The sequence below is a fragment of the Triplophysa rosa genome, linkage group LG4 (assembly GCF_024868665.1).
Source record: "Triplophysa rosa linkage group LG4, Trosa_1v2, whole genome shotgun sequence".
In the NCBI taxonomy this organism is placed as follows: Eukaryota; Metazoa; Chordata; class Actinopteri; order Cypriniformes; family Nemacheilidae; genus Triplophysa; species Triplophysa rosa.
Window position 1 is genome coordinate 1887328 of NC_079893.1, and position 17159 is coordinate 1904486.

At 38.6% G+C, this 17159-nt stretch overlaps 1 protein-coding gene across 1 annotated transcript in view; it reads left to right on the forward strand.

Moving 5' to 3' along the window:
* gpc5a (glypican 5a) overlaps positions 1-17159 on the forward strand; it is a 174077-nt gene that overhangs the window by 51092 nt on the left and 105826 nt on the right. The window contains exon 6 of the mRNA XM_057331481.1: positions 10449-10569. Within this exon, the coding sequence (XP_057187464.1) occupies positions 10449-10569 (121 nt within the window). The remainder of the gene's footprint in view (positions 1-10448; positions 10570-17159) is intronic.

Sequence of the window (17159 nt, forward strand, 5' to 3'; positions counted from 1 at the left end):
GGTGAAAGTCTTGAGTGCTGTCTTCCAGACACAGACGGCCCCTGCTGAGGGCACTCGGGTGATATTGAAGAATCTTAAATGGAGCCGAGGCAGCCTGTGAGTCACGAGAGATTGAATAAAGACACCCAAAGCCATCTGAGCTTACAGAAATGAATGAAACGCGCAAAACAAAAACACACAGATGGAAAGATTATTTGGATATGTGAGAATCAGAATCAAGCATTTCGCAGGGTTGAAGTAACACATTACAGTTATATACTGTAGTCTTGACGGAAAAACTCATGGATTTGATTTGACAGCTCAGATCATTTCATCCAAAATATTAAATAACATTTATTTTAAATCATTTTTTAAAGGGACAGTTCATCCAAAATAAGAAGTCTTTCATCATTTACTCATCCTCATGTCATGTCAAACCTGTACGGGTTTCTTCACAACACAGCAGAGGATATTTTGAAGAATGTTGATATCCAAACAACACTGAACTCCATTGTATGAACGCATTTCGTGTTCCACTCAAGACTCGCGTACATGTTTTGGGGGAATGAGTGATGACGTCATTTTCAAGGAAGGTTTATTATTTGCTCAAGCTTTAAGATTTGAAACGAGACGTTTTCATGTCTCTCCCAGTTTTCATTTGCATAAACAAGGTTGTCACAAATTTAGTCAAAGTATGAGCACATGCCCACCGAGCCACTCCACCGGCCCACCAGCCGCCATGAGAGAGAGAGGAGGTGATCAGCGTCTAATGAAGAGCACTTGCGTGAGTGTTTCCATGGTAACGGCCAGGCCGCGATACCGCTCTGCACGTGAAAACGAGTCCGTCGAGATGCCACGTGGAAACAGAAATACAGACTGCAGACGGGGGGAATCACGCGGTCGAGCCTCAGGACCGCTGGACTATAAAATTGACTTGGAATCGATACGAGTGGTGCAATTCTCTGAACAGGAGGAGATGAACGATCAGGGCATAAAAATCAAAATAGCGGGCACATAACGGAGAGGGGACGATTGGCTGCGATAGGGCCTGGATGTGATGGGCGGTTGATGTTTTCCAGGTGGGAGCTCACGTTGCGTGACAATGACAGTCACGTTCAGTCCACACGGTGCTTCTTTAAAGAGGCGAGAGCCCGCTCGCCCCGGCGTCTGTCGAAGCGCTCATTACGCACAACACGAGTCCCGCTCGCACTGGAAAAACGACTGCTACGTCACGCCGGGGGTCTTTCAGCACACGCGATGAGCTTTTAGGATTTCTGTCAGCTGTAGATTTCTGTTGGTGTCGTGATTGACATGCGCGAGTTCCCTTTAACTCGCAAAAGCCGCGGAGGGTCTCGTTAACGTGACGGTTTCTGACACGACGCTCAGCGCGACATTCTGTTAGGAAGTCAAGACCGGAGGATGAACCCCGGAGGTTCCCACTGACTCGACCCAGCAGTCTTTAAATGTGCGGAAGGTGAATGATGAAACATTTCTGACAGAGCGAATTAAAGACGGGTCGGTCAAAGCACACGAATGACACAGAGGAGAAAACAAGAGCGAGGGAAAGGCAATCACCGCTGTTTACTCCACATCGATTGATGTCAGATGAGAATCAAGGTGTTATTGGAGATGTGGAGATGCTTGTTTGCCTCTGGAAATAGAGCCAGTCTCTTTTTTAAAAGCAAGTCGTGTTATTGAAAGTTAATATTTACCTCGGCTATTTTGTATAACAAAAGAGCTTAAAGCGATATTTCAGAGGCCAAACTAAATGTCCCCATGTTTGACTCACCCTCAAGGCATCCTAAGTGAATATGACTTTCTTCTTGAAGAATAATGCAGTCGGAGTTATAACACCACGCATCGTTTTACTTCCAAGCGGTAGAATGAGAGTGAATGGGGGGCATCCATCCATCAAAGAACTGCTGGACACGGCTCTGTGGTCTAAACAAAGGTCTTCTGAAGTCTTTGTTTAAGAGAAAGCCATATTGACAGCGCTGTTATTGTATATAATGTATATACGTTAATGTGTAGCTTCCGTAATACCTTCCGTAATACCCTTACAAGGTATTATAACTCCGACTGCACTATTCTTCAAGAAGAAAGTCATATTCACTTAGGATGCCTTGAGGGTGAGTCAAACATGGGGGCATTTAGTTTGGCCTGTGAAATATTGCTTTAATGCAAAAATAAACCCTGTTTGTGAAGACAGCAGATTTTACTTTAGGCCTCTGCGATTGAATTGAACCTTTCTATTGGTGAATTAAGTCACTTCTCATTTCTTTCTGTTGGCAGACGATTTATTTTCAAGCTAAAGTGTTGAACAAGAAGATTTTGGCCTTGGTAATATAAAAGAGCGGATGCGGTGTGATGATAGAGATGTTTTATCATTTGATCAAGCCGAGGCTCTTGAGAGAGAGAGTTATTAATCTACATTCTCCTGCATCACCGCTTTAGGTTTATGATGCTGTATAATACACTTACATCTCACAGGCTTGTAATTGGACTGGGAAATTGCCAAGGAGATGCTTCTGATAAAACAACATCAATAAAAGCAGATAAAAGCAGATTTCCTTCAGCTGAAAGGCCACAGAAGTGCAGAAAACTCTGATCATATCTGTGTCTTTGTATCCTCGCTTGTACTCGCTAAGACCCAGTGATTTGTGAGGGGATCAAGGAAAATAACAGCGTTCTGCTTTACATCTAAACCAGTCAGCAGGACCTTCTAGGATTTGTTTAGTCTCCTTTGATGTACAGAAGGCGGATGTGGGTGCTAAGACCGGAATCGTATATAACATGTCATCATCGATGGAGCTATTATTGCTGGAAATTCAATGTAGAAATGGCTTTCTTACCGTGAAAATGGTAATGGGTCTAACAAACCCAACGGTTGGGTCAACATCTTTTTTTGATTTTATGGCGACACAATTCCTTACATTTCCTGGCTGTTACACACTTGTTGGATTAACATAAACTTGAACATGTCCATATTTGACCAAACCATGGCTTGACAACAACCCAACATTTTTTAAGGGTTCAAAAACTTTGGTCATGTCTGTTTTGAGTCATTTTTAATGACAGTCACAATATCAGATTGTCACTGCATGATTAATGGTAGCGATATTCCTGCAATATTTGTTGAAAAAATACAGGAAACATTTCAAACGGGTTAATTATTTACATTACATTATCATATGTGTAATATTAACAAGATCTATAATCACGATTATTATTAATATCAGTGTAATGTGGCCGGAATATGACAGATTTCAATATTTTATAAATAAAAAGTTCCTCTAATTTGATTATTTATTTTATTTTAAACTTATAAATTGAAAAAGTAAAATTATTCTTTAATTACTTACCAGTCTTTTATATCCGTAGTATTGTTAAACAATGGACACTTTTCTTTTTTTAGCATTTATAGCTTTATAAAAAGCTTCCTAAATGTGTATAATTATAAAATAATTCTATCAATCATTTGTTTATAATTATTCACCACTTACAGTATATATCCGTAGATAAACAATGGAGACTTTTTCATGTTTAAATTTATATCTATTTTTTAGCATTTACAGCTAAAAACACGTTATTATTTTATAATTATTACAATGATATACTGTACATTATAATGAATTAATTATACAGCCGGATTAGCCTATATACACGGATAAGTAAGATGTATAATGCTACTACACATCTGCTGACCCCAGGTCAGGATTATATCTGCTCAGGTACTGAACTGTTCTCGCAGCGGGTGACGCTTTTCAAGCGAAAGCCAGGGGTCGCTGACTCCAGTTGCCGGAGCGAAGAGCCGAGCGAGGATTATGTACGATGAGAGACACAGAAAGCCCACAGCTTCGCTCTCCGCCGAGCGCCCGTGCCTGTTGGCTGATGCCACAGTTTGCCCCTGGCACAGATCAATAGACGTTTATGGCTCGGGGGTTCTCATTGATTGGAACGCAGAAGTTGCGGTTAAATGGACCGGCGCGCTTCGTCCTTGTCCCGGCCTTCCTCTTGACATTGTGAACGTGATCCGCCGTATTTGATCAGCATATATTCATGTTTGTTTGGATGCAGCGATGAGATTCAGAGCTTCATAACGGAGGAGGCGGGGTTCTTCAGCGCCCGTCATTTGAACGTCCCGTTTCCTTTCACAGCCGCCGCTTTCAATCTCAACCGTCATTTATTGTAATTAACGTCTCTGTCTTGTTGAATTCACGCAGAAGAACACGGGTACAGTTAGATTGTTGTGTTTCCTCAGGGGTCCCGGGGGGCCCTCAAGACGTCACGGATGAGAAGAGATGATGGGGAGACAGCTGCTGGAGCGATTCGCCAAAATGAGCGCAAATCATTATTCTCTCATCTTCATTCCTACCAATCATGATGAACGGGACAGAAAAGGTCTGATGTGGGTCTGATCCGCTCACAGTCTGTCATGATTAGAGACAGGTGGGTTTATGGTCACGTTGAGGAGTGCAGACCTGTTTCCTGTTGAAACGGGAAGTGGGGGACGTTACGCGGGGCCTTCTCTTAAAGGGACAGTTCATCCAAAAGGGAAAATTCTGTTTTGTAAAATTTAGTCAAACCTGTATGAGGTTCTTTCTTCTGCAGAACATAAAAGAAGATCTTTTGAAGTAACCAAGCCACACTGTATGAACACAAAACCACCGAGACATTTCTCAAAATATCCAATTTTGTGTTTCACACAACCATATGAGGTAAATCACCAGACATACTGATTATAATCAGGATCTGAATTACGGGCACATGTTGATATTTATTAAAGTGATAATTCACCCAAAAATGAAAATTCTGCCATCATGTATTCCCCCTCTTGTCATTTCAAACCTGTATGATCTTCTGAAGAGCACAAAAGAAGATATTATGAAAAATGTGGTTGACCGAACAGCGATGGCAGCCATTCACTTGCATTGGTTTTGTGTCCACACAGTAGAAGTCACTGGGTGCCGGCGCTGTTCGGTTATCAACATTCTTCAAAATATCTTCTTTTGTGTTCTGCGGAAGAAAGTAAGCCATACAGGTTTGACGTGGCAAGAGGGTGAGTAAATGATGACAGAATTTTCTTTTTTGGGTGAACCGTCACTTTAAATTGAAGAATGTTTGCCAAGGATTTCAGTCTTTGTATTGATTGTTTGTTTATACAAATGAGCAGTCATTTCCCTTATTGAGGAAATGGTTGTCTGACGATTCACTTCTAGCAGAAAGCCGTTCACATGATTATTATGTAGCAATTATGAGGAACAGATCTGAAAATATAAACTAGACGCCGTTCCAAATGATGCCCTGATGAACCGGTAATACTGCAAAGTACACTCGGGCACATCTGGAGTCTAAGTGTGTCTCAGATGGGAAATGAAAATAAAACTTCAGCCCTGCAGGCAGGTGATGGAACACCATCAAATCTCTTTGCTAAAGCCACAGATTTTCTAATCCATCTGCCTCTTTGAACAGAAGCTTTTATTGAACTCCTACACTTCTGAACCTTCTGCCGGCCGGCTGGCCTCGTGTGTAAGAGGTTATTAAAGCAATAATCCACTCGAGGCTTCACATTACTGCGCTTTAACCACGATTACAGGCTGTTTTGAGCACAACGTGACATGCCTGAAACTCCCAAAGTGTCTTCAGACGTCTGTAATGTGTGACCTTGAGCGGCCTGTTGCTTTCGTCAAATGCCGTCAACAATATGATCAAAATGATAGAAGTCGACAAGTACTGTACCGGCACAAGCTGTTGTAGTTAGTGTTTGAAAATGTGAAAAACATCGAGAATTAATCTTACACGGTAAGCAAAGCAATATAGATTATTAGTTTAACTCGAGGCCCTTAACAGTTGCCAAGCAACTTTCCGTCTTAATATAGAATTCATTTGATGTCAGTCTGCTGTTGTGGAAGGTGAATTTTTAATGGAAGGTAGCTGACGAACTATTGAAAATGTTGTCAGATGATGTCATACGCTAATTAGCATATTCATCATGATATTAAAAACCCTGATTATAGATACCGTGTTAGTTCTAGACATATGATGATAATATTGTAAATAATTCTGCACCCGCTTATAGACCGTTTCATCGGACGTTGACCCCAGTTAACTTCCGGTTTGTGTTTGGCTAGTGTCTAATTATATAACCATTTAATTGAATTTATGTTAATATTAATTTGTATTATTATTTTACTGTGTAATAACTGTATTGAATAAACGATTTGTTGAATTTTGTTGTATGTTCATTTTATTTAATAAACAATTTGTTGAATGGGTCCTGTAGTGCGGTCGCATTTAAAGAAACCATATGGTACACTGACATCTAGTGGTTGAGTTTGGTATCGCAGTCTAAATTCAAAATATTGGAGTAACAAGTTTAGCCAAGTAACGGTTCTCGGTTTTTTTGTTTGTTATCAGAAATCATCTACAAGCACTCTATTGTTTGTGAATGTGCGGTTCATATCCGGCATCGCCGGGACCACTCCATCTATCAGTTTCAAACCATCTCCAAATCCAGCATTATATCCCCCGTTTATTTAACATCCCTCAACGAAATGCAGTGAACAAACAAACACAGCTGAACTTCTGTCAGCCGAGTGAAGCGGCATTGATGGTCTTTCGCTCGGTGGCTTTTCGGGGAGAATGGCCAATAAGAGGAATAGGATCCCTGTTTCCTAACAGACTTATATAAAACTTTCCGAAACCTGTACGAACGCTGGGGGAGTGTATCGAGCACAGAAATACTACGTCATACGTCCAACTCGTTTTGTGACAAGTTGACCATGTTCAGCATGAGAAGCCAGCACGTTTAACATCGTAAAGAAGTCAGAACGCATGAAATAGCATGTTACCCCATCTTTAATGTACCGGAAAACAGCAAACTGGATACCGTGATAATACCGCGCCAGTTAGACTAGGTTATGATAACCGTGAAGTGAAAATCTGATACTGTGACTAGTTGTAATCAGTGTTGGGTATAACTAGTTACTAATTAATTAGTTACTGTAATTTAATTACTTTTCCCTTGAAAAAGTAAAGTAAGGGATTACTCTTATTTTTTCTGTAATTTAATTACAGTTACTTTTGATGTAATTAAACTAAATACTTTGTGTAATATGTGTGTGCAATAGTGGAATTGACATCAAAATTCAGAGTCTTACTTTAAAATCCTTGCTTTAATGTATAATTCTCACATTTGTAATACTTTGGTCAGTTAATATTATTTATTTGAATGAATTAAATAAGCCGTTTCATGTCTATCCTTCAATCACTTAACTAATCAAGGTTGATGTAGGATATAGAAAGTAATTAGTAATAAGTAACTAAATACTTTTTGGAGAGAGTAATTTGTACAGTAATCTAATTACACTATTGAATATGTCATTAGTAACTAGTAATTAATTACTTTTTCAGAGTAACTTACCCAACACTGGTTGTAATATAGTCAACTTGACACATTTTCTGTTTCTGTTATCACACAACAAGACAAATGTAAGAGTGTGTGTGACTTTATAAAACCAGTTGTTCTACCGTCTACTGAAAGAAAGCTGAGTTTTGTCCAGAACGTCTAGATGTGTCGCTTGGAGGTCACTAAAGGAGTCCGAAAACCCTGCGGCCTTAATTGCAAAGTGGCTAAATTTGCAATGTTGATCAACCAATCTGTTTTTTTATTGTCTTTTGAAAATCTGTGTTTTTAAGGCAGATGTAATGATTTTTTATTGTGAAACTGTAGGTCTCTGATGTTAAGCATCACAGTTCTGTTTCTCATTAAGTGTACGCTTCAGTGGGTGGTTTGTTGAGCAAATTTGTGAAGTTTCATAATTAATCTCTTGAAAAACAGAATCCTGCTCGTGTGATTAAACGCCCACATCGACCCATCATTCAGGGACTGTTTCAGAAACATGTTGATGATGCGGTTGTGTTAGACATGTACAGCACAAGATCAGATGTCAGCCTGTCCATCTCGCTTTCAAGCTTGACTCACACTGACACTGGTTTTTATTTTGATCACTCGACACCTTTTAAAATCCTTCTTACCCTGTGTGACATTTGTTCGGTGAGGGATTTATGAAATATTAGCGGGATGTGGACCGAGCAGCGACGGAGACACGGTGAAGGATGAGTTTTAAATGATCTTCATTCTCTGTTGTAGGTGGAGTTGTGTCTTTTGAAGGCAGATTTTCTGACCCATGACCCTTTGAAGTGACCCAAGTGCTGTTAGTTCAGTGTCGGCCGACCACAGTTGTGTGTTAAATGAAAGCAAGGCCTTTTAAGAGTTTATGTGCCTCACAGACTGAACAATGATCAATGCTGTGTTTTACAGACATTCATCTGCTTTTATCTGCGTTGGTTGTCTCCATGAATTGATGTCTTACATCGAGAAGATACCAAATTTGATCATACCGTAGATACTTCAAGGGGTTCATGCAACAGCTGGCGTTTTTAAGGGTGCACCTGCCACTGTGCTTTTCTGGATGTTTCCCTCCAACGATTGTGGTTCACAAAAAAAAAACGTTTATTTCACGAAGGTTTGAGAAAGAAGTCAAATACTGAATTTGTTTATTTCCGTCTTGCATTTTTCGATTCGTCGCCCAAACGAGCAAACGGTTTATTTCCGGAGAATTTACATTCCGCTGAAGGTGCGCGTCTGGCTCGGAGAGGCCTGTCACGAGTTCAAAGTGGTTCGCATGAGAGCGTTGGAAGGCGCTGGAATGTTTAAGCGACAGCCGTGAGCTAAGACGCCTCTTTATGTCTTAAGCTAGAATCAAAGCAGAGGAGACGAGAGCTCACTTCTCCTGTGAGGAGCTTTTTGTCTCCAGACAGACTCACGGCTCGAGCGTGCCGGTTCTCCTGCTGCCTGACATAGACAAGATGAAACCACCGGTGTCTCGGCGTGACATGTATTTCGATATCTAACATGCAGTGTTGGGCAAGTTACTCTGAAAAAGTAATGAATTACTAGTTACTAATGACATATTCAATAGTGTAATTAGATTACTGTACAAATGTCTCTCTCCAAAAAGTATTTAATTACGTATTACTAATGACTTTTAATATCCTACATCAACCTTGATTAGTTAAGTGATTCAAGGATAGACATGAAACGGCTTTTTTAATTCATTCAAATAAATAATAAATAACTACATAAATTATTCTTATTAACTTAAAGTATACGAACGTGAGAGGGATACATTAAAGCATACATTTTAAATTAGAATTTTGATGTCATTTCCACTATTAAATATATTACACAGTATTTAGTTCAATTACATCAGAAGTAACTAATAAGAGTAATCCCTTACTTTACCTTTTCAAGGGGAAAGTAATTAAATTACAGTAACTAATTACTTAGGAACTAGTTACACCCAACACTGCTAACATGCTACTGAATTATTATAACATAAAACATTCAGAAAATCACTTTGTGTTTAGTAAATAGAGAGAAAACTTGTTATTTCCATCCTCAAGTTTACTTTTTCATTGTTCTGATTTGATTTTGAAGCTCACTTCTGCAGTACTGACTTATTATTATTATTATTATTATTCTTGGTTTATTTGTGTTTACTGGTAGAAACCTTGACATTGTTGGCGTTGTATTCTATAATACAGTGTGTTAATATAATATTAACATAATTTTCTTGTTTTTGTGATTTCTATATTATTATTCTTTATTGTCTGTGTGTTTTATGCAAACAAAACAAACAAATATATGAAAGCACTATAGGAAGGCACTTGCATTAAAAAACAGCATTTATCAGTGTTTATAATGACTTAAGACGTGTCTTTTTTGACCTCTTTTGGGTCACAAATATGTTTTATAATGAAGGTTTTACTATCAAATGTTTTTGAACACTAGTGACTCACACTTTTACTGTCAATATTATATTACTCATCCAAATGTTTACTACAAACGGAGAGGGTTTTTTCTGCGTTCGTGCACTGTTTTTTGGCATAAAGATATTGTTTATTGGCTATAAACAAGACTCATCCGATTACGGGGACACAGATTTTTTTATTCATTTATATGTTTTTTCCATCTGTTTGAAGACTTTACTTTTGATGTCCTCCTGAAGGTGAGACGCGGCTGGTTTTACCGATGGTGTAAAATGCATTCACCCATAAAGAATTGTAATGTTTCATGTCGTTTTGTCAGCGGGTTTTATTCTGCACTGGTGCATCTTATCACCAGCACATCTCTTCTCTTCTCTTCACATAAACTCTAATCCGTCTCTTAGCTCACAGGCCTGTCGCTTTATAGCTTGGCTTTGAGTTATTCGCCATGTCTCTGGTCTTTGTGCTTCGCTCTTTTGTTGTACGCCTATCTCTTCGGTGTGCTGGTAAATCTGGCCGGTTCATGTAAGGCCTTCTTCATCAACAGCTGAGCTTCAGACGCCTTTACATAGAAAAGTGGATTGAGAAATAACACCCACTCACAGCGAACAACCCTCTCTCCTCTGTTGTCTTTCCAGCTACACTCTCCGAGTCGTTGGCAACGGGATTAAAGCTCAGGCGGAAAACCCGGAAGTGAAAGTGAAGGAGGTGGATCCGGTGATCAGTCAAGTCATCGATAAACTCAAGCACATCAATCAAGTAAGAAATCAAAGGATGACTCTAGATACACAGTCAGTCTGAACGATATTTCTGCTTTTCACACGAGAGCAGACAAACATGGATTTGCCGGACATGGAAATGATCTCACACAGATCTACACAAACCTGAATGTGTGTTTTTGTCGTCATACTCTGCTTTAAAACATTTGCTTTACCAGAAATTGCTTTTTGTAAGTATCTCACTTTATTATGGAAAAAATCTGGACATTTTTAGTAAAGGAGCATTGATAGCCTTACACTACCAAATTTGCCATATTGACACTTTTTTCTCCATTTTTACGGATTTTTTTGTTGTTGTCACATTTGGTTTCAAGTTGTGCATTTTAAAGGTCGACTTTTCCAATGGCATAATCCAATTGCAAATAAAGATACATATTAAAATACATTTATAAAGTATAGTGTATATTTATAGTAAATATATATACATATAAACATTATTTAATTACTTATTTATCATTTAAAATAGCATGAGAGAGATTTATTTTAATTGTTCATTTTTCAGATATATTTAGCTGATTATTCAATTTTTGTCCTGTCATTGTTTTGTGGCGGTCAATCACAGTCAGTGGTGTTGGTGTGAAGTTTGTCAATGCAAAAAATGTGTATGTTCCTCAAGCGAGATCATTTTTCATGATGCTGTCGTCTGTTTACCAGCACATAAATCAGTTTGTTGTCACGGCGTGAAGCTTCTTAAATGATGATATAATTAGCCTGAAACACAGTGTGTTATCTTCTGTGCTCAGGGTTTTATGTGATATCAGTAGAACTCTGAAGTATTTGTGTAAAAGGAGGAGAAATCTTTAATGTTTCAGCACAGATTTCAGGAGAAATGTAAGCGAAGCTCCACAGGTTGAGACGTTCATTGAACGATTTGTTTATGTGATTATAATGGTGTTAGCAGTCTCGCTTTGGAACCGGGTAAAAGCTCAAAACGCTGACTCACACTTTAATGCGTTTGTTTGATTAATACAATTGAAGGAAATTAGTTTATGCTTCTTTTCACATCCCACCGTTGTGCAAAAAACACGTCACAACGGAACACTTAGAGACCAAAAATCAATGAATACATATTTAAAAATCCATTTTCAGCCTTAACATGTTCACATTTCTGCTGAAGCTGTTCCATCCTCTGGCAAAATCAATGATGTTTTACCGTTCCGAAGCGGCGTCCCGACGGCCTGATGGTCCTGCAGCGACGGCTTTAATAGATGGTGCTCCCCTCCTTACTGTTGAAAAAAAGAGCAAATCCATTTAGAGACAGTCGGACATGTTCTGGTGCTATTTTACAGGAGAAATCTCATAATGGCTTCTAGTCGTGTTGAACATCATTTCATTGGCAATTCATTTCTGCCTACTCGCTAATCGGAGCCTAATTCGTGGGATCTCATTTGGATGTTTTTGTACGGTCTGCTTTAGCTGGTTTAAGTGTGGACCTCAATCCGTTTTTCTAATTATCATAGGTTTTGTGAGATTTACATCGGACGAATTCGTGCAAAATCGCCCCTTGGTACTTTTTCGCACAAGATCAGATTTGTGAAACGGGGACTGATAAAGGCTTTTTGAACATTGAAACAATTACACAGTCGAGGAGAACATGTCTCTTCTCTTGGACGACAAGGTTGTAGGTTTATTTCTTAAACTTTTTCCTTGTTATATGCCTGATTGGAATGTCTTGAAGTAGGGAGGAAAAGAGGAGCAGGTTTTCTATATGGAGTCTGAATCATTGGTCGCTCGTGTCCTCTCTGATAACACCACACGTGTTCTCTGTAATGGTGCCGCTAACTGGAACACGTAGAGGACATTTGCTGGGAATTTTAGCGTGAAGTCACCGGTCCTCAGAGAAATCTTGCTGTGGGACTCCAGGCACATGATGTCCGGAGAGCAATCTGAGCCTTGATGAATGAATCAGAGAAAACGCGTCTGCTTTAGAAATAGATGAAAACTTTAAATGAGGTTATATGTGATGATGGGCCGATGGAACGTTTCCAGCGAGTGTTGATAGAAATGACATCAGTGGTCATTTGGACCCGGACAGACTCGTACTGGAATGTGTACACTGTGAAAAGGCTGTAATTTTAACGAATCTTTCAGTTATTTTTTGCAGATTTTCCATGTAAAATAAAAAAAAATAATAATAAACACGGAATTTTACATATAGATTTTTATGTATTTTTTGAAAACGGTCAAAAACCGTAAAATAACAGAAAAAGACAGCAAATTTACATTAAAAAACCGGGAAAAAGTCCGTCTGTTACGCCACTGTTCATATAACCAAAAGGGCATGATCCCCATTGCATAACACCTCTGCCAAGATTCCACTGTGGGATTGGTAGTCGAATCGGGTTACTCCTATCCAAGCATCCAATCGTCCACTATTCGGAGTCACCCCTAGTGGTAATACCTTGAGTATAACTATCAGCTAGAGAATTATGAAACAAGACACAATGGGACAACGGTGTCAATATTCCAGGCCTCCGGCTTTGCTTTGCCCAGAGCATCTCATTAACGACAGCGTCTCATTGTGCAAAAGAAGACAATTGTCTCTTTTGAACTCTTAATTCACGTCTTCTCTGTTGAAGATCTCTTCTTGTAATGTAAACTTTACTGTCGCTCGTTTTTTCAACCCTTCTTACCCCAGTTTTAATCTTGATATCTTTTTAATGATGCTGTTTGAAGTCAACATGCAGTGTCATTCCCAACCCGTTATAGTACCGTGATGCTTTTCTGAGCAGAAACGCAGAGCGGGACTTTTATTTTTTTGAGCGTGGAAACTGGAAATCATATTTGAGATCCAGAACTGAACGGTGGATTCAGATTTAGCCTCCTGAGGGTTTTCACACAGCCCGGTTAGATTTAATGCTCCATTTTCTCTCTCGCCATTATGTTTGGATGGGGAAATTACGACGGCAGGCTTTTATCATTGTAATAACATGGGCTGATGAATGCGTTTTAAAAAAGTAAATAAGTCCGTTTTGATTTGAAATTTACTGGGGCGCATTAGAAAGCCTTTCATAAAGTGATTTCCTAAGGAGTCGAAGCAATTTTAAGAAAAGAGCAATTTCCTTAAAGGTAACAATTTTCCCCATTTCATTCAGTGCCACTAGAGCCTCACACAATTTACCCAAAACACAAGATTTTTTACAACAAATCACCATTCAGGATATATTCTCTCTGTGCGCATCACCACTTCTTATTTTTGCGAGTTTCTTTGTGTCTCGGTTTCTTTCTCTCAAGTTTCTTTCTGCGTGCATTTGGGTCTTCAGAGGGTTTGAACACGTCGAGCGTGATCTTCATCTTTCTGTGGCATTGGACTGCCGGAGTTCCCAGCAGGCCGAGCGGCGGCTGAGGTCGTCTCTGTTGACCTCTGTGCTGGCACTGACGTCTAATTCACACCATCTGTGATCTGTCTTTTACTCGATGCCCATTATGACCAGTATTCACACGCTGTATGTGTGTTTATGTCACTGCGGGAGATCAGACAGTGATGTGTAGCGTATGCATTTATTTGACACATTATGTCATGATAGGAAATTCATCATGTGTTGTACTATGAAGTATTGAAAATGAGTATAAACAAGTTTTAAAAAAGTAATAAAAAGAGGTTTTATTCGGAGATGCTCTTTTAAACCGAATGGAACAAGTTCATGTCTATTTTGAGCACCCATTGGCTGATTTTTCTTCCCTCTTTAGCCCGTTCACAAAATCATGACAATCTCAGTGTGATTTTCCCCACAATAACATGATCATTTATTATTTCGTACATGTATCACAGTTTGTTCTGTGAACTGAAGATGAGTTGGAGAAAGTTCAAGCTGTCAGGAAACTCACACAAGTGGACGGTCCGATAACGCTTCTCATTTATATGTAAATGAAAATGTGACCCAATCAATTTCTCTCATTTGAATGAAGACTCTTGGCCCCGTGAAGAAGCATCGATTTAACTCCAGACCTGGACAAAGCCACCTCATGACAACTTCAGTTCAGTCCGCAGCTTTTATCAACACGAGGCGACCGAGATCACGTGATCTGTTTTACAGTAGCCTATATTATGACATCATTCAGAGTAAATCAAATATTTCATTTCTCATGATCGAAAACTAGTTTAGGAATAACTGTATGCTCTCAACTTTATTTATATAGCGCTTTTTACAATTTTCATTGTTACAAAACAGCTGTACATGAAACGTATTGACAATAGACGGTTTCATCTTAACAACATAACAAAGGTTACTGCGCATGCGCACTTTTGTGACCCCAACTTAACTTCCGGTACACATTCACAAACAATAGAGCGCCTGTAGATGATTTCTGATAACAATCAAAAGAAACCGAGACGAACCGTTACTTGGCTAAACTTCTCTCCAATTTAGACTGCAATACAGAGCTCAACCACTAGATGTCAATGTACCGTACGCTTTGTTTAAATGCGACCAAACTACAGGACCCATTCAACAAACATGAACATACAACAAAATTCAACTAATTGTTTATTTAATACAATTATTTTACAGTCAAATAATAATACAATTTAATATTAACATAAATTAAATAAAATATAAATAGTTTACTGGGGTCACAACAAAGTTATAAATTGATTTATGAAATTTAGTGAACAAAGTTGTAAATCATGTGCATAGTTTACTTTTTCACTTCCATGACATGTGTCTGGCTCTGTACACATCTGCTTTAACATTTGCATTATTCTGATTTTAATTCTCTGGTTTGGTGTTTTGTTTCTGGTATTAATATTGGTAGCATTGATGGTTCCTGCATGTTTAACCTTGGATAACACCTGGAAAAAAACATCCAGTGTATTACGTGATTGGACGTGTAGAACAGTTTGTTTTTGTGTGAGTGTTGTGGGGTTACGTCGTCTGCTCTGACCGAACACAACAGTGTCTGTCTGTCTTTCCATAATTACACGCCGTTTCAAATCAAGCCGTCGGTTGGTAAACTCTCTTCCTCCGGTGTTTCTGCATTGAAATACTGAGCAGTGAAACTCTCTTTCCCATAGATTGAATTATTTACTACTCATTGACTTTACTGCCTGCTGTTTGCTGGTGAATTATTGATACCCGCCCATTTCAGGTTCAAGGCATTAGATGGTGAAAACATGCCCCCTCCCCGCCCCACTGACACCACACGCAAATCCAAACAAATCTTCATTTGCGGCGCGTCTGAAATGCATGAACGCACACAGAGAAAGGCTATTAAGATGTCAGAGCGTGTCAGGCCTGAAGCCAAAACAGCGCTGGTTTTCACGCATCTGTGATGCAGTGTGCTGGTTAGTGTCTAGAGCGGCTTGGAGCACTTCCTAGGGCTCATTCTCAAAGTTCACTTAAGGGCTTTTAATCCTGTGAGAGATACTCTCGAGTGATGGCTGTAGCTTTTACAAGGTCAATCCTAATCATATTGATTGAGTTTATTTTCCAGCTCAGTCCCACATCGTCACTGTTTGATCCGTGTGTGGTCTCCATGGAGACGGCGATACCAATTCATGCACCTGAGACCACAACAGGGTGTGATATTTTTATCAAAAACATGTTTAAACGAGAAAAAAAGCCAACTCTTCAGATATTAGACAGATTTTTGTCTTTACTTTCGTGTAGGTGATGCTGACATAGAAATGTATGAAATGTATCAGGCCCCAGGTCATGTAGTGTACTTTTATACTCTACACTACACTATGGTATAGTACACTACATATTATTAAACTATACTGTGCTATACCATACTATACTATACTACACAACTTGACGGTATACTGTACAAGGCAACATAACACTACACTAGACTACCCTACATCTCACTATGCTATACTTATTTTCTATAATGTACTATGCTATACCATACCATAACATTCCATAACATACCATTCCATATTATACCATACCATTCCATACTATACCATAACATTCCATAACATAACATTCCATACTATACCATAATATTCCATAACATAACATAACATAACATTCTATACCATAACATAACATTCCATACTATACCATAACATTCCATAACATAACATAACATTCCATACTATACCATAACATTACATAACATAACACAACATTCCATACTATACCATAACATAACATTCCATACTATACCATAACATTCCATAACATAACATAACATTCCATACTATACCATAACATAACATTCCATACTATACCATAACATTCCATAACATAACATAACATTCCATACTATACCATAACATAACATTCCATACTATACCATAACATTCCATAACATAACATAACATTCCATACTATACCATAACATAACATTCCATACTATACCATAACATTCCATAACATAACATAACATTCCATACTATACCATAACATAACATTCCATACTATACCATAACATTCCATAACATAACATAACATTCCATACTATACCATAACATAACATTCCATACTATACCATAACATTCCATAACATAACATAACATTCCATACTATACCATAACATAACATTCCATACTATACCATAACATTCCATAACATAACATAACATTCCATACTATACCATAACATAACATTCCATACTATACCA